The sequence below is a fragment of the Genypterus blacodes genome, unplaced genomic scaffold (assembly GCF_046128005.1).
Source record: "Genypterus blacodes isolate CSIRO-AG114 ecotype Tasmania unplaced genomic scaffold, CSIRO-AGI_Gbla_v1 ptg000156l_1, whole genome shotgun sequence".
Classification (NCBI taxonomy): domain Eukaryota; kingdom Metazoa; phylum Chordata; class Actinopteri; order Ophidiiformes; family Ophidiidae; genus Genypterus; species Genypterus blacodes.
The window spans coordinates 5,142,442-5,167,043 of NW_027466957.1; the positions used below are offsets into that span (position 1 = coordinate 5,142,442).

Sequence of the window (24,602 nt, forward strand, 5' to 3'; positions counted from 1 at the left end):
GTTTCCACATTCTTGCATTTGGTTTCGAACAGACAAAGATTCATTAATCTAACATGACTTTGTTTTGAGTTATTTCATTATGGATACTTTAAAAACAGGCAATTTGTCACGACTTATAAAGACATAAGTTTGAAGGACGTCTGGGTTTGCATACTAAGGTCGCAGAAGCTTGTCAGGGAAAAAGGAGATGAGTATATTGTTTAGACCCTTGGCTGTAACCAGTGCGACTGGAAAAGTGGAAAAAGGTGCAATATTAAAGATAATCAGTAAGAGTATGATTACAAGGAAAAGGCTGATATTTGCAGAAACTTTTGAAAGCAAAGAGGCAGTATGTTACTTTACCATCATCCCCTCCTGCTATAACTGTCAAGTTGTACAAAGAAATACTATCCCATGCAGCATTGTAGCCAATTTCAATGTTGTTGTTTGTTGTGAACACTGATCTTTATGGCGAAACCTCGTAGCTGAGGCACTTTGTGTTTTGGGATTAAGTCATCCAACAGTGATGAAGGAAATGGAACCAGTGAAGAATGATGAGACTTAATGTTGCACGTCTTTTTTACTCAGTGATTTGGGTTAGTCGTCTTGTGAGAGCATCGTCTGCTTTTTGGAAGTTAAAGGGGCACATTAACACATGAAACTCACCTGCATCCATTTCTGACAGCGGTGTGTGTGTGTGTGTGTGTGTGTGTGTGTGTGTGTGTGGGGTGGCTGACCTCAAAACGTTCACACTCATCTTCCACCTCCACCTCTCTCATTCACATCACAACTGAAAACAAACTGTCTGAAAAAGAAGCAAAAGACAATCTTAGAAAAAAAAAGATGTAATCACATCACAGTTTACTCTCCCAACTTTCTGCTATGGTGTGTGTGCACGTGTGTGTATGTGTGTGTATGTGTGTGTGATCCGAGGACACACAAGGTACCTAAACAGATCGAGAGCACAGTCTCACAACAGACACTTTTAATGGTGAGTCACTCAGCACAATACATTTGTGTGAGTGTGTGTGCGCGCGTGTGTGTGTATGTTCATGTGATGTTGTGGGTTTTTAAATATTCCTTTGAGGTTTGTGTTGGTTGTGTGTACGTGGCGTGGCCCTGTTTGTACAACATTAAAACTCTGTGACAGATTAGTTCAATAGGCTCAAACATTCCAAACGAAGACGCTGATTCTTCAAGCAGCCAAACTCGGCTCGCACCTTAATGTCAGAGAGATATATTTCTGTATTTATCGCAGATCTATCAAATGTATCTGTTATTTATCACACACACACACCATCCGTTTATGGCACGTGAGCTGTTGCAGAGATCATCTCACTAACAGGCCGGAGTCTGACTTCACGTGTGCTGAATGATCACTTTACATTCTTCACATCTGTCACGATTGGGCTGCGTTGCATTTCAAATGTAAAATCTATAATCTATGGCAAGTTTGGAAGCACTTTATAGCTCAGGATTTAAGGTAACATAACAGTGATATGAGTGTGTCTTTACCTCATTTGGATTATCAGCTTCGGTTGGAGCTTCGTCATGTGATCTGATCATACAAAGGACAGTTTGACAAACTCAATCATGACTTTGATTTTATCGCCGATTACACAAAACACTGGAGCTCAGTCCTTCGATCTCATCTTGTGTGTGTGCATGTTCCGCCTGGGATCAAACAGGCACAATGGCGTTGATAGATGTACGTGGGGACCTTCAGCGGTCCATACATGTCTTCCTTGTGTCCAGCCTGCTCGTTTACTGTTTGTTACTGTAGCCATAGCAGTCTTGCACCCTCCAGCTCGACGTGAGAACCATTTTCAGCCATCAAACACACACTCCCCCCCCCCCCCCGTTCCCCCAAAACTTAAGCTTGCAGATTCGTACGCCGTCTTTAGTCTACGCTGAGCAACATTTTAGGTGTGTGTGCTGGAGTTACTGTGGTCGACGACAACCATTGTAAACATGTTGATTTTTCTATTTCCCGTTTGATTTTCTCTTTGTATTGATTGGACAATGTAATCTATTGATGTTTGATTAAAAAGCCCTGGTAGCTTGTGGATTGCTAAAGTGGTCAGATATATGTACTGTATAGCTGTACAAAGAGTGATAACAGATGTTTTAAACCTTCTTTTCCTGTGGGTACAGCACTGTTTAAAAAAATCAAAGTGGTTTTGACCCTTGCCTGTTTTAACTTATCATTTGTGGTGCTCTGTATTACTTCTATTGTTATTTATATGATTTTAATTGTTGCCTCTCTTGCACCGATAAGAGACTGTAGCTCTGTGCAAGGGGTCGTACTGTATACCTGTGTGAAGCTTTGTATTTTCCCCTCTGGTTTTGGACTCAGTGAAAGTGTGATGTTTACATGTACAGTTTTTCAAAATGCGTTTTGTCGTTTTGTTTTGGCATTTTCTTCAGCTTGTTGTTTATCGTTTTGGGTTTTTACTTTTTCCTCACTTCTACTCCCAATCTGTGTACATTTGACCAGATTTCCTTTTTGTTGTTTCATTGCATCAAATGCAGACGTGACCTCTTTGATGACTGGTCACACGGTCAGAGCGTGCCAGTGGCAGCCGGTCGTCCATGGCTTCCGGCATTTGTTCTCGAGTAAATGGGAGCTCCACAACTTCTCAAAGTGGACCAGCAAAGATTTATTAAGTAACAAGATGACTTTAATCAACTGTTTTAGAAAACAGCATTGTGGCTTAGAAGAGTAGCGGTGTGATTGATGTTACAGGAGCATATGGGTACATTGATCATACCGCTCATAAGTGCTCAGAATCTTTGATTATCGGGGAAAACTTTGAGTCCCTAACCTGACTGGTACCCTGAAAGGTACACTTTGACCTGTTATCTCCTCAGTAACATAAAAGCCATTCCCCTCTCCTGGCCTTTTAAGGGGAACACATAAACCTCAGGAAATACTGAATCTCCTAGTTAAGTTTTTATCCATTGAGTTCTTCTGAAATGAGAGTTAAGTCTCTACTGAAAAACCATTAACATTTATATGAGATGTCTATGTTTGTACATTTATCATTGTGATTTAAAAGTGGAGCTTTTTTCCAGTACCTGTGACTTAATATTTTGATTTTTTTGGAGTGTTTATAGGTATGAATATTTATTATTATATGTGAAACAACAAAAAGACAAAAGAAAAGGTTGAACCTGTTTCATTTGTATGTTTCATGCAAAACTGTCCAGGTGAGATTCTCTCTGCCTCTTACATATCACTAATGAGGAACCTGTGTTTGTTTGGAAAATAGCGCTTTTTCAGTGTTGCATCAACGCTATGAAAAAAAGGGAAAACCCCCTCAACAACAACAGCAGCAGTGGATTACCAACTGAAGAGTTTCAAGGCTCTCCTCTTCTCCTGAGATGTCAGTAATTGAATAAAATAGTGCGATGAGCTATCAAAGTGAAACAGCCTGTGGTTACTTCTTTATATTCTCTCTGAAATCCAGTTAGATCCAAATAAAGCAAAGGACCCAGGAAGTGTATGTTTGCTGTCTGTCCAATAGAGGGCAGCAGAGTCACAGCGTGTGTCACCACCGTGCAGGAGGTCACAGACTGCACAAACAAACAATGCTGATAATTTAACACAACAATAATTATGATTTAGACTTAAGAAATAGTTTCAGTTAATTCGACTCAGTAAGAAAATACATTGAACACCATAAAGCTTTAATACAAGGGGAAAAACAACAACAACAACAACAACAACAACAACAACAACAACAACAAAAATAATACTAATAATAATGATAATAATTGTTATTATAATTATCATAAAAATTGACATTAAATTCTCTATGAATGTGTTTAATTAAATATACATTTTATCTACACGTTTTATCTTGATTTGGTTAACAGGGCTCTTGTTACCCATAAGTCCTCATGCATGACCGCAGACTCCAGGCTTTGTTTGGCTCAGGTCTGTCTGGTAACATTCACAGCTGTTTCCATAAAGTCACAGTCTCATGTTCTCTATGATCTGTTTGCCCAAAGTCAATGTTTTCTTGTAGTGGTGGCAAAATGTCAGTGGCCTAATTTTCCTGCTCACTTATCTGCTGTTTTTCTCAAACAGGCAGTGTCATAATCAGCTCCAGTGTTTGCTTTTTGAGACACTTATTGTGTGCATTTCAATATTTTATACAGAAAAACAAAGAAGGGGCGCCAGAAAATATTCAGCAATCTAATATGTTAATTTATCCACATTCTGCATCTAAGCAACTATAAGTCTAAGCATAACCAGTGAGTAACAACACTCACAGTTGGTGTAATAGCGTTGCAGTGATTGCGTTGACAGTGACTATTCAGATTTGAGTCAAATTCAAATGAAACTAACTAAGACTTAGTAACCAACATAAATAGAAACACCTAAATAAGCAGCAAATAAACAACTGTGGCCTGTAGCTAGTGTCTGGACAATGCAGCATGATGAGCCATAAGCAGTGTGTTGACACGGCGTGACACGTGGACACACGCGCGCACACACAGGTGGCTCACACTTTCTGTTCGTGCTGTTGAGCGGATATGGGCGAGGAACATTTGACCCCCTGGCTATGCTGTGCACATTCTGCCCTTTCACCTGGAAAGACACATACATAAATGCATGCAGTATATACTGTACATTGTTACGTTGTATTGCCTTGAGAATCCCATGAAGCTTTTGTCCTTCTTTTCTCTTGTTATTTTGTATCCATGCAGCTTCTACGTGTGAGACGTGTTGGGGGATAACAGAGAGCTGAGCTGAATTGGACCCGCAGAAGTTCAGTGAAGCCTTTGGCCCAGATTCCCAGTTTATCCTTGAGCCAGCTGAGGCACCGGCATGCCCAATGTCACTGTGCCAACATTTCATATATGCAGTCGCAAGCGGTTATTGCAGATCAGGTTTCTTCTGTAGACCTTCCACAACCTCGTGTCCTGTTAATATTAGTTAATTTTTTTAATGATAACTAACAACCAGCACATGGATGGACATGTTCCATCCTTGGCAGAGGGAACAAATCTGCATACAGCATCTCAGTGTCCACCAAGTGTGACTCACTTTTATTCACATTCTGAATGTGTCACCAATATGGAGATTTATGGGTATACGTTTTGTTGGAATTTGACCTTCATTCTGTTCATCTGTAAACTTTACACACAGAAACCTGGTGTGCCCTCTGCAGTAATGGATGGAGGGTTGGAAACTCCGGCCTCACTGCAGTGGACATGACGAAGACACGGGACATATTTAGATCCAAGTAGGTCTCTGGTGAGTTGCCAAGAATAGTGCAGCTTTGCAGGTGGTGGTGGGTGGGGGTGTAGGACAGGTCACAGACTTTATCTGGAACTGAAGTCTTTAAAAGAGAAATACCTTGTGTCTCGTTGTGCAAACGCAAATAGATTCTGGAACTATTGGATTTGCATGTTTGAACAGTAAGATTATCTTACAAAGTGCTCTGATCTGATCCCAGACTTCCTGATCTGTCTAGTCTTAGTCATCAACATGCACGTTGCAAAATGTTCTCAAAGTCCAACCAGTGCACTCTAGCATGTATTGATCCAAAATACCTGGAAGTCCAGTAAAGTAATCACTGTCATAATCAGAAATTGTTTGTACTTTGGATGTATGTTGGTTTATTTGCGGAATTAACGTGGGACTTCATTTCATGTGACATTATTGTGTCAAAGGGTGAGACAAAGTGTGCAGCCAGATCTTTGTCCTCGGAAATATTTGGCTAACATATCTTTAACCTTTGAAATCAAACATTGGCTGCTAAATTTAGCGAACATGCAGCGATGGTGTGTGACGCTTTATAACTACAGAGTTCACAGTGAGTAATCGTGTCAAAGGTGAAGTGGGCTGCATTGGGAGATGCGGGTGACAATGCAGCCTTGAACTTTCAGCTAAAGGAAAATATCACACACTCACTTTCCTCTGCTGTCATCTGAGCAGCCGTGAACATAAACAGGAGATGCTTTAAATACTGCAAGCATTTTATTTAACAGCAAAAACATCAAGTCACAAAAGGAAGAAAAGATAAAACTTTTTACGCTTCAGTTTTTTGTTTTGGTCATAACAGAATGATGTCATACATACACACAAAAAAAGCAATCGCCATCGACTACTGGTATAAAAAAAACAAGCCGCCATCATCTCCATCTCCAAAGCTGGACTATGGGAAAAATGGCAGGGTGCAGATGGGGGGAGGGGATGAAGGGATGAGAGTTTAAATGGGGGCCGGTGGGGGGGCTGACGGGGGGGTTGACGGCTCCGTCTTTCCGCTTTCACTGTTGCCGCTGAGTTGTCTGTTCAAAACCATCTCCTTGGCGATGCAGGTCACCTGACCGTCAGCCACTGTGTAGGTGCTCCTGCGACACAGACAAATATTAAACATCACACAACGCAAAGAAACCAAAGAATCTCTGAACACCTGATTCACGTCACACGTCTGCGTATTCAGAAACTCACTTTTGAGAGTCAGACCCGTTCTGCATGCCGGGCTGGTTCTGTTTGCCGAAGAAAAATGAAGTCCACCAGTGGCCAGAATCTCTCCGGGGAAGCCCTGTGAAGACCACAGTCAACATCAGACGGGAAGATACAAGGAAGATACAAGGAGATACTGACAGTTTCACAGCAAGTCCCTTTTGTTACCTGGGTGATGTGGAATGATCTCTCCTGTGTGCTCTATACTGCCACAGGAGCTGTTGCTGGAGTTGGAGCCAAGGCGTCCTGAAAGAAGACAACCAAAACTCAATCTCAGGGCGTCAGAAGCAGAGGAATAAACCCAAAGATGTCAGTTAAGAGTTATAACCTCCACCCACTGTCAACCAATAGGATGGAGCAGTTAAGTGTACGCAGGCGCCTGTCACTCACTTCTGTAGTAATCATGGGTGGCGATGAGGGAGCCACCTGATGGAATTGCTGCCATTTTCTCCGACCTTGGATGGAAAACCGCTCAAAAGATGGAAAATGGTAACCTGGAGGAGGAAAAAGAGGCGGAACAGCTATAATTAGGCTGGAAATGAAATGTTGAATGAATAGAAAATGTCATATCTAGTGTACATTTGATCTTTTTCTACGGCAATATCATAATTTTTGATGGAACATGCAATAATTTGGGTCTTACTGTCTTTATATTATTGAGTTTATATGATTTGCTTGAAGGTAACTAAATAAAGCTTTCATTCAACTCACTTACATTTAATCATTTATTGCTCTTAAGGTCATAAATGATTAATTTAAATAAAATCTGTGAGTGAGTTCAGTGCATGATAGCTGTCAGAGAACACGTGTAACAGAGAAGCCTCGCTGGCTGTATTCAGGGCCTGCTGGCTTCATTCAGAGTACTAATGCTGCTTCGGGGAATTTCCAGAGGATCAAATAACCAGCGTGTGTGTGGGAGTGAGGGAGTGTGTGAAAGTATGTCCTCGTTTAAACTTGAGAGGGTGGCACACGAGCCGGCTGCGTGACCGTGAAAGAGGCTGGTAAAGAAATGTGCCAGTGTCCCAGCTGGAGGTCGAGTATGTGAGATTTACTGTCACATAACCAGGTCAGGAAAACAGACAACTGCACTGAAGTCTATATCTATTTAGGTACAAAAACAACACAGAGATACATTATGTGAATACTGATTTGAGTATTAGAAGAAAAATTGTTTAGTCAAAATATGTATCATACTCCAAAACCTTAGAGAGCAGCTTTGTTTAAGGGTCTGGACCCAGAGCAGCACTTTAAAGCTGCCTTGCTTAACGGCAGCTAGGTAAGCAGATGGCTTTAGGGATTTCATGGAGTTGACTAATACTTGTCCAGCAAACAAGACAGTGTGTGTGTATGTGTGTGTAGTAGGCGATTTGTGTGTATGGGATTTAAAGCACTTTTCTGTTTATAACCAAGGCAGAGGAAATAATAACTAGTTAAATAGGAAACAGAAACTGAAGCCTGTAAGCGTGCAAACAAACAAACAAACAAACAAACAGACCGACAGAAAGCTGAACTTTCCTAAACGTATTTATCCCACAAATGAAGCAAATGGAGGGCAGTGGAATGAGGGGAATTGTGAATCTCGTACCTGTCAGGTGATGGTGGTGCTGGTGCGGTGAGAAGGTTCGGACGGCCCGGTAGAACAAAGTGTTAGCTGCGGCCCATCTGTGGATGAACTCTGCGCGTGGTACCGCTCGGTCAATGCTGCAACAGCTGACTCACAAAGCTGCAGGCGCGCGGCTTTATAGGAGCGGAGGGGGGCGGGGACCGGTTAGGACCGAAGCCCGGCGACACGAGACACCGGGGCGGCTTGGACAGGCTGCATTAACCCGCCGAAGGACGTCAGTGAGTCCATGTGAACGCACGGGTTTTGAATGGACGTGGAAATTTGCTCTGCGACGCCCCCTGGTGGTCTAAAGGGGCGGATGCAGCGTGTTTTCATATTTAATTCCCGAGCAGTGAAATTGTTTATCTCATTTATTTGGATACGTTATGTTGCTTTGGTTATGTTCTTGTCTGGTATTTATTCGTTTATGAATAAAGTTGCTTTGTTTAAATAGCGCCAAATCACAGCAAACGTTATTTCAAGTTTTATTGAATTGATTTATCATTATGTCTATTAATTGAAATATATTTTTCAATTTTCAATTTTTCTTAAGAATAAAGCTTGTGATTACTTTAATTCTCTTCAGTGAGTTGTTGCAGTAGACACATTTGCATATTTTTATAAATTGAGCCCGTTGAAATAATTTTCACGGCCTCTAGCGCTACCCAACGGCTACATATAAAACATACAATTACGCTACATTACACTTTAGAGAAGTATACCGTATGCTGCTGGCAGGAACAGCTGTTACAGATGCAAGTTAACACCTAAACTTGTGATTTCATTTAAAAAACAGAACAGAACAAAAACCCAAACAACATTGATTTGACTTTAATCGAAAATTGAGTGCAGAGTACAAAAAATGCGTTCTATCAGTGAAATGATTCAACCTCCGAAACAAGACTGCTGCCAACGTTAGTAATGACAGTTAATGCATATTTATCAGTGAGCCCACTCAGAAATGCATCAGCACTGCATTTTGAAATTTAAATTCAGAATACTGTTGTTACAAAACATAATCCATCCTATTAGTCATGCTGTAATCATACTGTCAGAAATAAGAGCGAACGGTACACTGGGAGAAGTGAGTAAGATATGAATTCTTTGCAGCGTCTTAGAAGTGTCTCCCTCATGAGTTGTTAGGTGTGGTTCTTCTTTCAAACCCTCCAGTATCACCATTATTTGTCACACCAGTCACCTTCTCCTGTGGGGTTCAGGGGGAATATCAGTGATCAATAATCAAACTGGGACATGGTATATGCGTTATGTGTTTTTATGTGTGTTTTACCTTCACATTTCCAACCGCTTCCTCAAATGACTTGAATGTAGAGGAGTGTCTGCAGGGACATATGAGGACAGAGCTTATATGTATATATAATGAAGTACAACCCTTCAGAAGACTCAATGGCATTTATAAAAACAGTGAAAGTTGAGCGCAAAACGTGTATGGCATTGTACCTCATAGCTGGCACGCTTATGCTGTGGCTCAGTGAGCTTTGTGACACGTCAAGGAGGCACAGCAGGGACAAGGAGCGACAGCGAGAAACGTGTTATGAGTGAGAAGGAAAACTACAAATTTAACAAGCATTTAGACAATTTAGATCCAGTGAAATGAGATCAGTTGGTGTTTCCACTCAGTAATCTTACCGTGGTGGGCTTGGAAGAGGCAGAGCTCTGTTGAAGGTGCAGGATTAAGACAAAGAAAGAAAGATAACATCACGCCAGGAGGACGACAGACTTATCAGCTGTTGTTGTTGTTTAAGTTCAGATCTACTACTGTGATTGGATTATGGTTGTTTACTGTCTAAACAAGTAAGACAAAGGCTGAATTTAATGTATGAAGACACTGCTCCTTTATCTTCCGGTAAAGGTTTATATGAACAGTAACACATTTTAATTTCTAGTTTTGTTTAGCATGAGAATTTGTCAGGGTACCTCATGTGTGCAAGTCTCCTGGTGATGGCTATGCCCACACCGGACAGAGCAGCAGAGGTCACCTGACCTGCATGAGTCAGCCCTTGCTGGGTCCTCCTATAGCTGCAGGGACAAAGACACAATTGGGTGTCAGAGTCTGAACAGAGGAAAACATTAATCCATCCCCACACCTGTGATGCTTAACAACGGAAGAGTCAAGAGTCGAGGCCGGAACACAACACGAGCTGCCTTCACTTTCTCTGTTTCAAACAGGCTTTGTCCTGCCTGCCTGTCACACTGCTGCTGCGTGTGTCTAAGTCAGGTTATAAGGAGATTAAGAGGGAATTGATCCCATTTGACCTGGAAAATCCCATCAGTTGTTCCTTGGGAGAGCTGCTTCCTTAACATGTGAGCACAGCACAAACGTTTTGGAAACATCTGAGCTTTCATTTAATACAATTGAATTGTTTACCACATCAACACTTACACAGTGGACTGGCTGATGTCGTCCAGCGTTGCAGAGGCAGTTTGAAACCTGAAGACAAACACAACATGTGCAGGTGGACAGATTATCACCAGGACTTAACAGAGACCATGAGAGTGCGTTGATTGGTTACGTAACTCTGTCACACGGAGACAAAGCACGGCAAATGTTTTGTTCATACAGAGATTAGACGTCTTAATCTGTGGGAACCATGTGAGACCGTGTTCATCCAACAGATCGTGCCTGTGTATCTATTTTAGGGAAGGTCATGTTATGCGTTACAGAAAGCCTTTATGTGGAGGAGGCAGAGGAGAGGGAGGAAGAGGAGGGTTGTTGTGTGCACTCACGGTGTGGAGGTCTGGACTTCTTGCCAGCCTTTGCACAGATTCTGTTTGATGTTACTCAGGGGGCTCAAACCCAGTTGTCTCCTGATGTCTGTCGCAAATCTCTCTTTAGCTAGAAGCACCTGCCGCAAAGTGTAGATTTCATCTTCCACCTTTGTAGCAGGGAAACACAGGAGTCGTGTGGGTGACTGTGGCTCCAGTTACACTCTTACACCTTTTAATAACATACTGACTAAGAGGAGATGACAAGAATTGCTTCACCTTTGCAAGCTCCAGATGTAGATTGTCTACATCCTCCTCTGTCGGATTTGAGGGGGAGCATCCATTTTCTGTTGTTGTAGGGAAGTTGATCCACGAGGGCGCACCACAACCTTCAGATACATGTAGATACATACAGTCTGTGCTCTACGATTACTATATTACATCCGTATCATACTACATGTTGACAGCTCGGCATTTACACCACACGTATAGATCATATATTGTTGTTTAATTAGGATTAATTGATTGTAGAAAGGGTAAACAGAGGTTAACGGCGCTGTCCATAGTGCTGAAACCCACTGCGCTGACTAACGAGCTAACTGGCTAACAGCTAATGTTTACCTGTTGCACACAGAGCCGTGAGGTGATCCACTGCTCCATTACTTCATCATAAACACGCCGCTAACTCACTGCTAACTACCCAGCTGAGAGTAGTGACCTCATCCGTCTTATTGTTCATGTACGCGCTTGTAGTGATGTGGATCTTACCTGGTCGGTTCATCGCTGCTACTTTGTTTCCCTGTCAGCAGAGATTCTCAGGCTAGCAGCTAAATGCCTGCACAGCCTTCAGCCAATCAGCGCCTCAGAGACACAAGCACGCGGGAGGGGACACGCCCACGTCACTCAGGCTGGGATTGAGACAAACACACGCACGCACGCACGCACGCACGCACGCGCACGCACACACACACACACGCACACACACCCATGTTTAATAAACTTAATGGAAATGTATGTGGAAACATGCAGCATAAGTTCCGCTTATTGTGTTTTTTTTTTTATTTCCAACCTAAATTAATGCAACAACAAATTGTAAAAAACTATGTATTGACACCCCTTGTGGCAAATCTTTATCTTCATATTAAATACAATGTTACCTTGAAAGCGTTATTTCAATAGTAGTGATAATACAACCTTCCTTCTCTCTCTCTCTCTCTCTCTCTCTCTCTCTCTCTCTCTCTCTCTCTCTCTCTCTCTCTCTCTCTCTCTCTCTCTCTCTCTCTCTCTCTCCCCTCTTTCTATATAAAAAATTATCTCAAAAATATCCTTTAACTGTATGTACAATGTCATGTACAATGTTTGCTTCAATAAAAACAAATTGCAAAGAAAGCGTTAATATTAATGGTTAAAGGCATTTTGTTGAGAGTAACCACAGCAGCAGTAATACCGCAGGCTGTCCATCAGATGGCAACTTTGAGCTGCACGGTGGAGACAGCAGAGGCGGGGTTGTGGCCTGACCATAAAATGAACATGAAACAAATCACACACTCCAATTTAGTTTATATTTATGAAGTTGATATCCCATTAGTTTACTTTCATTTAAATGAGTAATGATTTGGTGCGATTTGAAGTATAGCACTGTAAACGTACTTTTTCCAACGGCCCTGACAATGCTTTCTGCGGAATGAAAGAAGGACTCATGCCCAGCCGTAGTTTCAGTTTGATCCTCTCAGTTATAGTATAGGGATTTTCAGAGGAGCTGCATGAGCCAGAATGAGATTGATGGTGTGGAGTGTTGATTTGTCAGCATTTCCCAGACTGGAAGGGGAGGTGCAGTCTGGAGAGAGAAGAGAGAGAAGAGAGAGAATACTGTAGAACTTTTGGTACATTTCCTGTTGTGTGTAGATATATTAGGTCACTGGACTCTTCTGGAGGTGCACAAGTATAATTATCCCTGTTTCTGTTTTCATATCCAAGTCCAACATGGAAGTGCCTCGTGTCCTTTTTAACTAAATATGGAGAGATGGTATTTTTCTCGTTAACGTCTGGAAAAGCGATGCCAAACGTTTTGACGTCATTGCTTCAGAGTTATGAGACATGCCTCGGTGGGAGAAACGACGTCAAATTCATTAACAGGCTCATACGTCATCAATCACTCGGTACCTATAGAGTACTTATGACAGCTGACAATTTAGAAATCACGTCTTGAAGGAATCATTAAACATATCACAACATGTCCAGACCAGAGCATCAACTAGAAAGCGTCCACAACCACTTACTGAATGAGGATGAGGCGCAGAACAGCCGCACCGGGAAGAGACGCAACGTCCCCCCGAGGACACAAATCTCACTGGGCCATCAAACCGGGAGGGACTTTAAGAAGAAGTCTGAGGGGGGACCACCAGCGCCACCTCAACCTGGCCGCGCAGACTCCAAACAGCGAGACCAGAAGCTGCCAGAAAAAGCAGAACAGGTGCAAAGTTACATTAAGAAAAAGGTGAGTTGTTGGACAGTTTAATTTGTCAGTGATTTGATTTCTGAAGGTCACTGATTTTAATCGATTTTAATCGTCGCGATTTTTTTGGGACTTTGGATCTCTTTGCATTCCATGATTAAAACGTGTAGCATTTATCAGACAAAGATAGAAGACAAAGCTAATTAATTATATAATCAGTTATGCCTCCTGTTGGGAAGTAAACATAAATTTCCATTTCCATTTCCAACTTTCATTCAACATTTGAGGCAATTTAGTTTCCTTCCTGAAATGCCCCATCTTCCAACAGCTGTAGTAATTGTGTTTCCTTCTCTTGCCTGCAGGGTTACGGGCAGATCCCCAAATACCTGCAACAGCGGAAAGCAGAGACTCAGCGGGCTCAGGAGGAGTTTGACTCCTCCGTAGAAGAACAGAAGAGGAGGTACGATGATGAGAGACAGACCATTTTGAAGGTACTTGAACACATCACAAACATGCCATTCCAACGTGTACAGTCCAGTTGTTTATTTAAAGCATCTCTATAAAACCAGAGGAATTATTACATCACCAAAGTTAACTTTATATATCCATTGCTTCCCCTCATTGGTTCTGCCTCTTAAAGCTTTTGACTGAGAAGCATGAGGAGCTGAGTCGGGAGCATCAGTCCCTCCCTATAGTCTCTGACTCCCCGGCCAGGCAGGCGAGAAGGGAACGACTGGAGAGGTTACTGACGCAGCTGGCAGACGACATCGACCGCTATGAGAGACTCAAACCCACCAAGGTGTCCAACGACTAGGGCCAGCAGGTGGACTGTATGTGTGTGTAGGGGTGTGTGTCTGTTGACCTTTACCCTCCAACACTTTCCATCACAGCTGTTTGACTTGTACTGCGTGGGTGATCAAGTTTCCTCCCACTTCCAAAAACATGCAGCTTAGGTGAATGGAACTTTAAATGGACGGAGCTGCCAGTGTGTGTGTGTGTATGGGTGTCTCTGTGTGTGTGTGTCTGTGTGTGTGTGTGTGTGTCTATCAAGCCTCTCACCCAAAGATCACCGCGATAGAGAGATTAACTGTTATTTGATACCTGTTAAATCACACCTAATAAAGCTGCTTTGTAGAAACTGAACCCAAATGTTTGTTTATTTGTTTTGACTTGAGTTTATTTAGAGTGATGAGGTCATAGAAGATTATACACATTAAGCAGGAATGCAGTTGACTGGACTTAAATTTTGGTTCCATTTATCAGACTGTGTCATGCACATGAGTGGGGGAGTGTGTGCAGTCTGGCTCTACGGGTGGACGACACAGTTTGAAACAGTTACAGAAGGGAATTGAGTTCACTGTTGAAGAATGTGTAACGTTCGCCTACACTTCACAGAATATTGTCGAGATTTGTCTCCATCTGTGGGCAACTTTGGTACGAAGAATAGATTGTTTAGAAAGACATACAGAACCTAATACACTCTGGTCCGGTGCAACTTTAGATAAACATGAGAATTGTAGTAAATCTACATACACAAATGCCAACTTGAAAAGGTTAAGTTGATTGATTTCATTGATTTGTTTCATGTTTATGCCATGCACACACAGTGCTCAGTCCACACAGGCTTACAAGACATGTAAACAGTCAATTGCAGAATCTGTCACAAAACAACAAATAACATAACTAATTCTACATTAACAAACGACATAAACTCTCCAACATTAACAGTAGACACACAGTAGAAAGTAGACACTTTTCTCCCAGGCTCTACATAGATACTTTGAAACAGCCTAAAGTCCTTATGAAACCATACTTAAAGCCTCTTACAATAATCTTGATGAAGCCTTATTCTCTAATACCATGTAAACACCAAGATTGGTATACAGAATCATTAGTAATATAACCTTTTCTCTGGTGGATCAATCAAAGAGTAAGTCCACAATATTCAGATATGAAGGTCAGGGAAAAAGCTGGTCATAATAGTTATTTGGTGTTATCCCAATTTCATCACTGAGATTGGAGGACTGTGTGTACTCTGTCTCTCGTGTTGCTGAACATCTGAAGCTTTCACATTTCATTCTTACATCATGCAAAACTACGACTAGTCCATATGTGTAAGTCTAGTATAGAGATATGAAATATAGTCTAAAAAAGTCCTTCATAGTCAGTCCAATTCAAGCCATAATGAACTATCCACTTATCATTATATTCTGCTGCTTCCTCTGGAAATACCTGCAACAAGCAAAAAAATAAAAACCTCTCTCTCAAGGACACGAGCCAAAATGTTCAGGAACATTTATTCAACGACAGCAAATCAGATCAATGATCCACAGGTTTTCTTTCAGACACACAATTACCATGCTACAACATAAACGTCAAGATCTATATTTTATATGGGTCAAGTGTATGTACAAGCAACCTTGACCATTAAACCATTCCTTGCTAAATTTAATGGTCACATTAAAACACCATACCAGTTAAATTATAGCCAATCATCATTTGAAACGTGACAAAATATGACAAATAAAAATCCAAAAATGTATCATATAACCATTTCACTGTAGTTACAATATATACTATGATATCTTTTTATGGAGTCATTTCCTGATCATTGATCTCTTATAATTTTTTTTCTGAACACAGTGCATTCAACTTAGAACATTTACAGTAGCATTTTTCAGTTTCTCAATGAAAAAGCCATGAATGGTACATCTATGTTTCATCAAGGGTTACAGGAAACATCATACGAGGGCCACAGAGGTCGACAGCCATACTGTTAATAGCAGAGGGTGGGCAATAGGAGCTCACCAATTGTAAACCATTGAAACACATCATTAGCGGTTATGAAAACGGACAAAGTGACAGAGATGTTCGTGGCAATTTGCAAATGTATGGCAATATATGTAAATTTAGTTGTATGAAAAATCTTGTCATGTTCCTCAGAGCTGCCTGATGATATGACTTAGGAACTTCTAACGCTACAATAAACGATCACAGACAGAAATGGCATCAGACACAAGGGTGAAAACCAGAAACTCATATTCTCACCGCCTAGAATGTGTCCCCATGGATGAGGCATCGCCAGGGTTCATTCTGGCGAGAACTATGAAGAATGTAACGTGTTTCATCACGTCACGTTAACTACTTGAAATATTCGACGACTCAGAGTTAGAAACATGTCAACCTCTGAAGCTGATGATAGAAATCTATTATTCCTGCTTCTAATCAGAGGTGGCTGGGTCACCGTGAGCTCCTTGGCTGAGAACAACAACGTAACAGCAGACAGTGAATGATGATGAAACAAAAACAAACAGAATGAGCATCCTGCGATCTCAACACGTTTCTCTCACCAAACCTCGGAAAAGTTTAAATGCTAAACAATCACATCACTTTTGTTAATGATCAATGAAATATTGTGAACATACTAAAAAGGAATGCTTGAAATTGTTGACTCAATGTACAAATAAATACAAAATTAAAGAACTATGCATAATATGTTCGACTGGAAACACCAGAGAAACATTATTTTCATTTTTAAACAAACTGATATTCTAACCTTCCTGTCCTGAAGCATCTCCTCCCTTAGATGAATCACTGTCAAAAATCTAAACAACATAAAGTTAGTTTAGAACTATTTATGGTCAGAAACTGTTCCGTAGTTTAGTGGTGCAGGGAGGATATGGAATCAATTTGAGACAAGAGGAAAGAAAACCCACTATGAGTTAATAACCAAGTCAATCTCTAATGTCAGCGGGCGTTTGTGATCAATCGTCTCTGTGCCTTAGCAACCTGAGGATTCACAATGGAAACACTCAGGGAGGGGGGGCACAGTGAAGACAAACAGCGCCGGAGGCCACAGGTCTGACACTGGCATTAGAAAAGGAGGATTGATTACCAGCCAAAGGTTTCAGTGAGATAAACAGAGGTGAAGACCGTATCTATGACGACGCTGTTCTTGAAAGTTTAATGATGGCAGCAACTACTTAGGCCGACAACCACATCTCTCTAACCAGCACCTCCCTGAGCCACGCCTCCACTTTCCTCTTAAGCATAAAACATCAAGTACAATTAACCCCTAGTGAACGATACTCACATGAACGTATTGCACATATACTGTATGCACCAACATTATGACTCTCACAAAGTAAAATGTTACAGAGAGGATGAACGAAAACTGGAGACAGTGTTTTAGAAACAGTGCATGCGACATCATGATGCAAAACGTGGGAGCGAGACAGTGGGTGAGGCAGGCGGTGAGGTTAAAGCTAATGAAATACAAAAGAATCAACAAAAACGGAGACAATGGTGTTTCTCTATTCTTCTCATACTGGGGAGGGGGGGGATTGAGTAGCGGACCAATGAGGGAGGGTGTACGGGATGTGTCTTCATTAGTTTCTCTCATGGGCCATGCTCACTAGTCCCTCTCCTCCACATGGCTCCCGTGCTGAATTGGAACCATGATCGCCTCTTTCTTATATCTCGTTGAGGTGGAGCAGGGAAGCAGGCAGGACCACAGGCCAGGACCGACAGGGGACGGAGGATTAGTTGAAGCCGGTGTCAGTGTGGTAAGAGTAGTGACCATCTGACGTTAGCTGGGTTGTCTCTGTTGCTGATGGTTGCAGCACTATCGGGTCGCCGCCAGCCTCTGTTTCGACAGATGGAAAATTGTTATTGTTAATCCGAGGAATTCTGAATGGGAAAGGTGAGGAGTATTCACTGATCCGTCCCGGCCTCACCTCTTTCGTCAGACTGGAGCTGAGCCTCCAGGTCCTCTGGGGACACGTAAAAGTCCTGCTCCTGGCCCTCCCGAGGCCTTGGTTTACATTTTCCACAGCAGCAGTTACAGCAGCAGCACAGGCAGCAACAGAAGTAGCATCCAGTGGCCACGCCACAGAGTACAAACAGGGCCTGCAGGGATCGACAGGGCATGGAAGGGTTAACATTAAGAAAATGAGGTATTATGAGGTAATGGAAATGAAGAAAACCAAGGATGATTGATCCAGGCCTTGGTCCTCTCTTACCTTAGCCCACCAGCTTGAAAGGACGAAGTACGTGTTAACATTCTCCTCTCCGAATTGCTCGGCCACATACAGTCCAAGAGAGCCGTATTTGTCATAAATGTTACGCTTCGTTGGGTCGTTCAGGATGGCGTGGGCGTTGTTTATCTCCTTAAACTTATCTGCTGCCTCTGGATTGTCGGGATTCTTGTCAGGATGGAACTTCAAGGCCAGTTTCCTGTGCACAAGGTGGAAAATATTGGAATGACATCATGTGTGGTCACCAATTGCGCCGATGATGCAACGTAGAGTCAGGAAGGTACCTCACCTGTAAGATCTCTTAATGTCATCACCTGTGGCCACCTTTTCAACTCCCAACACCAGGTAGAGAGACTCACCGGCGGTGGACAGAGAGCGCTGCCTCTGCTGCTCAGCCATTATGTCTCACGTTCACAGTCTGGACAAAGACACAGAAACGTAAACTCATTGCTCAGGCTGCACGTCATGAACCACAGATATCTACACATCTGTTCAGAACACATCACGCCTCCGACTCACAGGCCGCGAGTGGCTGTAAATTTCTGACTGCAGGCAACAGCTGGTCCAGCTCTGCCTCCATTGTAGCAGTCCGGCTCTGAGTTGGATCCAGCACTGCAAGACCGTGACGCCAGGCCAAAAATGCAATCTCAAGACTCTAACCTAGTTTTGGAGGATTTTCGGTGTGATCGCTCAGTGAAAAGGATTTACACTGCGACTGATGTGTGACTGTATCACTGTAAATACTGGCTGACATCACACAGCAGGACCACTGACTGTCCACTGCTGCATGGGACTGAGTGACTGACGGCCACACAGCCAAGAATGCTGTGAGAGAGTAAGATTTATTGAAACAATGCACCCCTCCTTCAAATAAATAAAGAATTAAACAGAATAAAGAGTCAAGCTGTTTGGAGGAGGAGGAGGAGGCTACAGCTTCGAACACAGTCATTTTTGACACAGATGAATGGCCAGTGGTCTATTTGAAGCATTCAGTATTTCAATCGTTTCATATAAACATACTCTGTTCTGATAAATGGGTTTCTGTTTTGCATTTGCTACTAACTACAGTCAGCAGTGGAGGATTAGACTGTGTGGATACGATGCTTGGATCTTAATCTCTGTGCGAGCATCAGCAGCAGCAGCAGCGGCTATAGCGCACAGCATCCATGTTGGTTTGCTCCCGGCCTGTTCTTGATGCAACGCAGGGATGGATCGTCAGCAGAGATTTTCAAGGGCAAGAAGCAGATCACAACGACGGAAATGATCCAGGATAACTGAGCAGACTCACCTTTTGTTGGCTTTGATGCGCTGCGAAACGAACGATCCCGCTGGGTGGTAGTTTGGAGATTGTGTGGCGTGACTATGGCTGCATGTCGCACGTATCCGGATCCTCCGTAGGCTCTCAGCTACACAACCATGGACAGCTGCAGCAGGACGCTGGCTCCGCCCACTTCGCTACACCCCACGGACACCCGACGTGCGCGTTCACCGAGCGGACTGGCAAAAGGGATGCGAAGGGATGCGACGTGCACCAGCAAACACACTGCACGTCTAAAATCGCGTATATGAATCGTGAGGGTTTACTCAGACACGCTGAGAGCTCACTACTAACCGGGTTACGTCATCATCAGCTCGCCTTGTTTCATTAACAGTGGAAAGCTACAGAGTGAAATGAAATTAATTTGTCACATGAATTCTCCTGTTAGGCTCCAATAAATACTATAGTGATTTTGGAGTCCCATAAAAAGTGATTTTGGCGCCACCACCTGGACATTGTTAAGATGATGCATTTTCCTCCCCTCCGCCCCATCATGGCACCACTACTGCTGTGAGTGATGGGGGCTCTGGTCCAATCGAATCTACTTGGAGAATGTTTGTAATTAAAAACATGTAACATACTGTGAATCATTTGGAAAGGTAATAGCTACATTTTAATTCACATTTTAAACATACACCAACAATAACAATAATAAAGGTAGTGTTGCTTTATTTAGGTATGCGTTTGGGAAGACACTCGTTTAATGTAATTTAATGGGAAATGTATGAGTAAGTTGTTCATCAAAGTGGTGTACTTACAGCCGATATGGTTTGTTAGAGATTTGAAGGGAAACTTGTTCCAATTCTTTCTGATTTCACTGAAAATAATCGGCATTGTAATTTAATTTTGACAAGAATAGTTTTGATGAATTATAATTTACCTTTTTACAGAATTTCGTGGTTTGAAATCTTAATTTTAAAAGAAAGTACAAACATTTCTATGTGTTACTCATCGTTAGAAATAGCACAGTAGGACTCGACTAGATTTGACCGTCCATTCTCAGTTCCTTGGCAACCGTGACGTCGCAGCCTCAACCAATCCAAGATCTCCCGAAGCGGACCCGCCAGCATCGCGAGAGTACCACATTAGCTTGGTTCACTTAGCTAGTCGAGAAAAGCTGGATTTTGTGACCCGCAACTCTTTCCGTTTTCTTTTTCTTAAACCACAAAACAAACCGCGCTTTGCTGTTTGTTCGTCTTCTCTCGTCTACACGGCTGGATAATCGTCGGTCTCTGGGTTTGCACGGTGAGTGGTGACTCGAGCAGCTAACTAGCCGAAGCAGAGAGCAGGAGGGAATGGGTTTGTTTTGAAGCCTCACTGAAGCTTCAACACATTCTCTAGCGTGTCAAAGCCTCGCAACGCCGCTGCAGCACTCAAACATAGCGTCTGATGTTTCGTTGTTACTTTCGATATTTTTATTAGTCGCGTGTTTAATCCTGATCTGCGTACATTTCCTTAAATCCGCATCTGTACGTTGTGTTGCACTTGTAGGTACATATTGTGACCAAGCTGTGTCAGTCTTGCTCACGTTTCGCTTCCTTCCCTTCAATATGCCTCTTTACAGGATTCCAATGATGAGTTATGCCGACAAGCCAGAAGATATCACGAAAGAGGAATGGATGGACAAGTTAAACAATGTTCATATTCAGAGGGCAGACATGAACCGCCTCATTATGAATTACCTGGTGACAGGTGAGCAACCTGGAGAGAGAACAGACTCCACCTGGACTCAAATCATCCATATTAACGTTTTTGTCTACCATTTCTGTCTGTTTACTTGTCTCTGGCACACAAGAGGGATTCAAGGAGGCTGCAGAGAAATTCCGCATGGAGTCTGGGATCGAGCCCAGCGTGGACCTGGACTCCCTGGATGAGCGGATAAAGATCAGAGAGATGATCCTGAAGGGACAGATACAAGAAGCAATCGCACTCATAAACAGCCTACATCCAGAGCTGCTGGACAGCAATCGATACTTGTATTTCCACCTGCAGGTACGTGGGCCCAACGCCTCATAATTGAAGACATGATGAGATCTGAATGCAGAACCCGGCTCCTAATTCTGCTAAATCATGACACAGATTTCTGGTTAATTGGAAAAAAACCTGATGCTCATCCTAAATCACTTGACAACATCAATACTCATTAAATGTTTGCGGTCTGTTTTCTTTCTTCTTCTTCCATCTGCAGCAGCAACACTTGATTGAGTTAATCAGGCTAAGGGAGACTGAGTCAGCGCTGGAGTTCGCCCAGACACAGTTGGCCGAGCAGGGGGAGGAGAGCCGCGAGTGTCTGACAGAGATGGAGAGAACGCTAGCCCTCCTGGCCTTTGACAACCCGGAGGATTCTCCCTTTGGAGATCTACTAAACATGATGCAGAGGCAAAAGGTGAGCCGCTTATTTTCTATGTATGTTTATTTTGATGTTGTGTGTGTGTGATAGAGGTCGGCACAGGCTAGAAACTCAAATATCCGGTTTTACAAGTGTGACGATTGCACAAAACTTTCTTCATAGCTTGAAAGAAGAAAGTTGGAAATGAATCAATCATCCATTTCTTTGTTTATGTGTTATGCTGTGGGCAGCAACAATACATTAATCCACTATGAGACCCAGCCGCATCTCACAACAAACCTGTTTCTCCACTGGGCTCGGCCTTTTTCTTTGCTCTCTGTCTCCAAGATGAACTTGTTGACAGAATGAGCATTAACTATAGAGAGTACGGCCGGCATGCTGTCATTGAGTGTAAGGTGAGCCTCTCCCATTGTAAGAGGCTCACAGAGCTTTATCTGTAATATGTCTTGATTCATCCAGACATCTGCAGCATCACAACTCTAAAATAAAGGAGCTGCTAGTCTGGGGCCTGATGCAGGGCTTGAGTGTGTGTGTGTAAATGAACATTACCATTGAGAATAGAATAGATTAACGACTTCGTTGTCCCCACAGAGACACTTGTTTGATTAGGTTTGATTAAGAGCATGATATATGATGTCTGACTGTGACGCACAAACACTGTGTGTATTTGAACTGCGGCTGTTGTGTTGTGTTGCGGCTTAGGTGTGGAGTGAGGTCAACCAGGCGGTGCTGGACTATGAAAACAGGGAGTCGACGCCCAAACTGGCCAAGCTGCTGAAGCTGCTGCTGTGGGCGCAGAACGAGCTGGACCAGAAGAAGGTCAAATACCCCAAAATGACCGACCTCAGCACGGGAACCATCGAGGACCCCAAGTGAAAAGAACACACGACAACGACAACGACAACAACAACAACAACCACTTCCACATCCCCTAATTTATGATCAGTCAGTGACTGTGATAACCAGGTAACATATACTGTATGTATAAACAAATACTACATTGTTTTCTCATGTTGCATTCATGAAAGGTTAAGACTTAATTCATTGTGCAGACTGTACATTTGCTGTATTTGCAAAAGTGACAAATTATTTAGTTTAAATATTGATCCCGGATTTATAGACGGATCGCGGAAATGCCGAATTTCAAATAGCTGTTTTATATTTTGTCTTTCTAAAGCTTCAGCCTGTGGTAATATAAATATATATATATATTTGTTTGCGAGCGTTTTTTTGCCCCGCTAAGACATTACGTTGCCAGAATAGGAGTGGAGGCTCAGAGTGGATGGACTCTCTCTCTCTCTCTCTCTCTCTCGCTCGCTCGCTCAACACTGCAGCGGGTATGGAGCCAAACTCTTTAACGTCCAGATGTCGCAATCGCAAACAACAACACAAGTCCTCATTTCCAGATTAGAGGAAGTGAGAGGACTCGCATGAAGGAACGCTGATGTACTTTATCTCCAAATCGCAACATTTCTGGCACATTGGTTTCAATATAAAGATATCTCTGTTTCTTTTATGGTTTAGAGATTAGTAATATGACCTATCTACTTTAATCCCCACCCCCGTGAGAGGAAGCCGCTGGACAGCCTTGTAGTTTGACGATTTTGCGTCTTTGGAAGGACAAAACTGAGCCCAGATTCCAACCTGGCAAAAGGTCAAATGTGGCGTGTGTGTGTTTTTAACTTCATCAGGTGGAATCTATATGCTGCTGCTGTAATCTGCTCCAGGGGCAGGAAGCTGGCGAAAAGGAGAAACTGTGAATTATGGCTTCAGGGGGATAGAAACGGCTTGGAGTTGCAATCCATTCAGACTTGCTTTTTCTTTTCTTTTTTTTGGTCATTTGCTTTGTTTTAGCAATTTTAATAACTGATCAAACATATTGGAAATCTGAATGTGGATTATTAAAAGCGTCTGTCCGTTATGAACTTATCAAACATTTCCTCTGCACTGCAGCTCTGGTCACTGCTAACTCAGTTTGCCTGTGGGAGCGGTACGTTTAGTTTTTTAAAGCTTTGTGTTTTTATTTTAACTATGTAATTGTGCCTTTTTGTTCTTAACTGGGGAGGCACATGTGCTTGTTCATTTTGTTTTGGGTTGTTTACTTTTATTAAACTTGCTGCTAGTTGTCCATCTTTAACTTCCTTTACAGTTGTTGTCTTTCTAGATATCAGCTGTGACAAATATTCAGAAACTTGAGCCCCAGAGAGCTCGCATCCCTTTTATTATTCAACATTTCTAAGATCAGATTTGCAATTATGAAAATAAATAAAACTTTTGTGAACCATATCTTCTTTTTGTGTTGTGTGTGTGTCTCTCTGTCTCTGTCTCTGTCTCTCTCTGTGTGTGTGTGTGTGTGTGTGTGTGTGTGTGTGTGTGTGTGTGTGTGTGTGTGTGTGTGTGTGTGTGTGTGTGTGTGTGTGTGTGTGTGTGTGTGTGTGTGTGTGTGTGTGTGTGTGTGTGTGTGTGTGTGTGTGTGTGTGTGTGTGTGTGTGTGTGTGTGTGTGTGTGTGTGAGAAAAAGGCCTGGTGATCCATTATTTCTACATTGCATTGATCGCCAAAAGCCCAATCTGTGTGTGTGTGTTTTTCTCAGAGTTTTTCCACTTTTATCCACGGTTGACCCTTTTCAACACCTCTGCAGTAAAAGGTTAAAATCT

At 42.5% G+C, this 24,602-nt stretch overlaps 4 protein-coding genes across 4 annotated transcripts; 1 reads left to right on the plus strand and 3 right to left on the minus strand.

The window, feature by feature from the left end:
* Positions 1–5,952: 5,952 nt before the first annotated feature.
* On the minus strand, positions 5,953–8,186 carry ppdpfa (pancreatic progenitor cell differentiation and proliferation factor a). Its single transcript, XM_076167209.1, has 5 exons — positions 8,046–8,186; positions 6,851–6,954; positions 6,629–6,706; positions 6,446–6,539; positions 5,953–6,342 (listed from the first exon to the last, which is right to left on the minus strand). Exons 2-5 carry the CDS (start codon positions 6,903–6,905, stop codon positions 6,204–6,206), a joined length of 366 nt encoding a protein of 121 aa, XP_076023324.1. The 5' UTR covers positions 6,906–6,954; positions 8,046–8,186; the 3' UTR covers positions 5,953–6,203.
* Positions 8,187–8,918: 732 nt separating this feature from the next.
* LOC143013347 (tumor protein D54-like) lies at positions 8,919–11,625 on the minus strand. Its single transcript, XM_076166935.1, has 9 exons — positions 11,556–11,625; positions 11,067–11,176; positions 10,809–10,957; positions 10,465–10,512; positions 9,999–10,100; positions 9,711–9,737; positions 9,522–9,557; positions 9,352–9,400; positions 8,919–9,267 (listed from the first exon to the last, which is right to left on the minus strand). The coding sequence occupies exons 1-9, from the start codon at positions 11,566–11,568 to the stop codon at positions 9,193–9,195; spliced, it is 609 nt and encodes a 202-aa protein (XP_076023050.1). The 5' UTR covers positions 11,569–11,625; the 3' UTR covers positions 8,919–9,192.
* A 3,912-nt stretch (positions 11,626–15,537) lies between these two features.
* dnajc5aa (DnaJ (Hsp40) homolog, subfamily C, member 5aa) lies at positions 15,538–19,670 on the minus strand. The gene is made up of 5 exons (XM_076167035.1): positions 19,567–19,670; positions 18,568–18,696; positions 18,264–18,477; positions 17,979–18,150; positions 15,538–17,887 (listed from the first exon to the last, which is right to left on the minus strand). Exons 2-5 carry the CDS (start codon positions 18,675–18,677, stop codon positions 17,784–17,786), a joined length of 600 nt encoding a protein of 199 aa, XP_076023150.1. The 5' UTR covers positions 18,678–18,696; positions 19,567–19,670; the 3' UTR covers positions 15,538–17,783.
* Positions 19,671–20,661: 991 nt separating this feature from the next.
* On the plus strand, positions 20,662–24,230 carry LOC143013412 (glucose-induced degradation protein 8-B homolog). The gene is made up of 5 exons (XM_076167034.1): positions 20,662–20,841; positions 21,161–21,288; positions 21,392–21,588; positions 21,785–21,982; positions 22,649–24,230. The coding sequence occupies exons 2-5, from the start codon at positions 21,168–21,170 to the stop codon at positions 22,820–22,822; spliced, it is 690 nt and encodes a 229-aa protein (XP_076023149.1). The 5' UTR covers positions 20,662–20,841; positions 21,161–21,167; the 3' UTR covers positions 22,823–24,230.
* Positions 24,231–24,602: the final 372 nt, after the last annotated feature.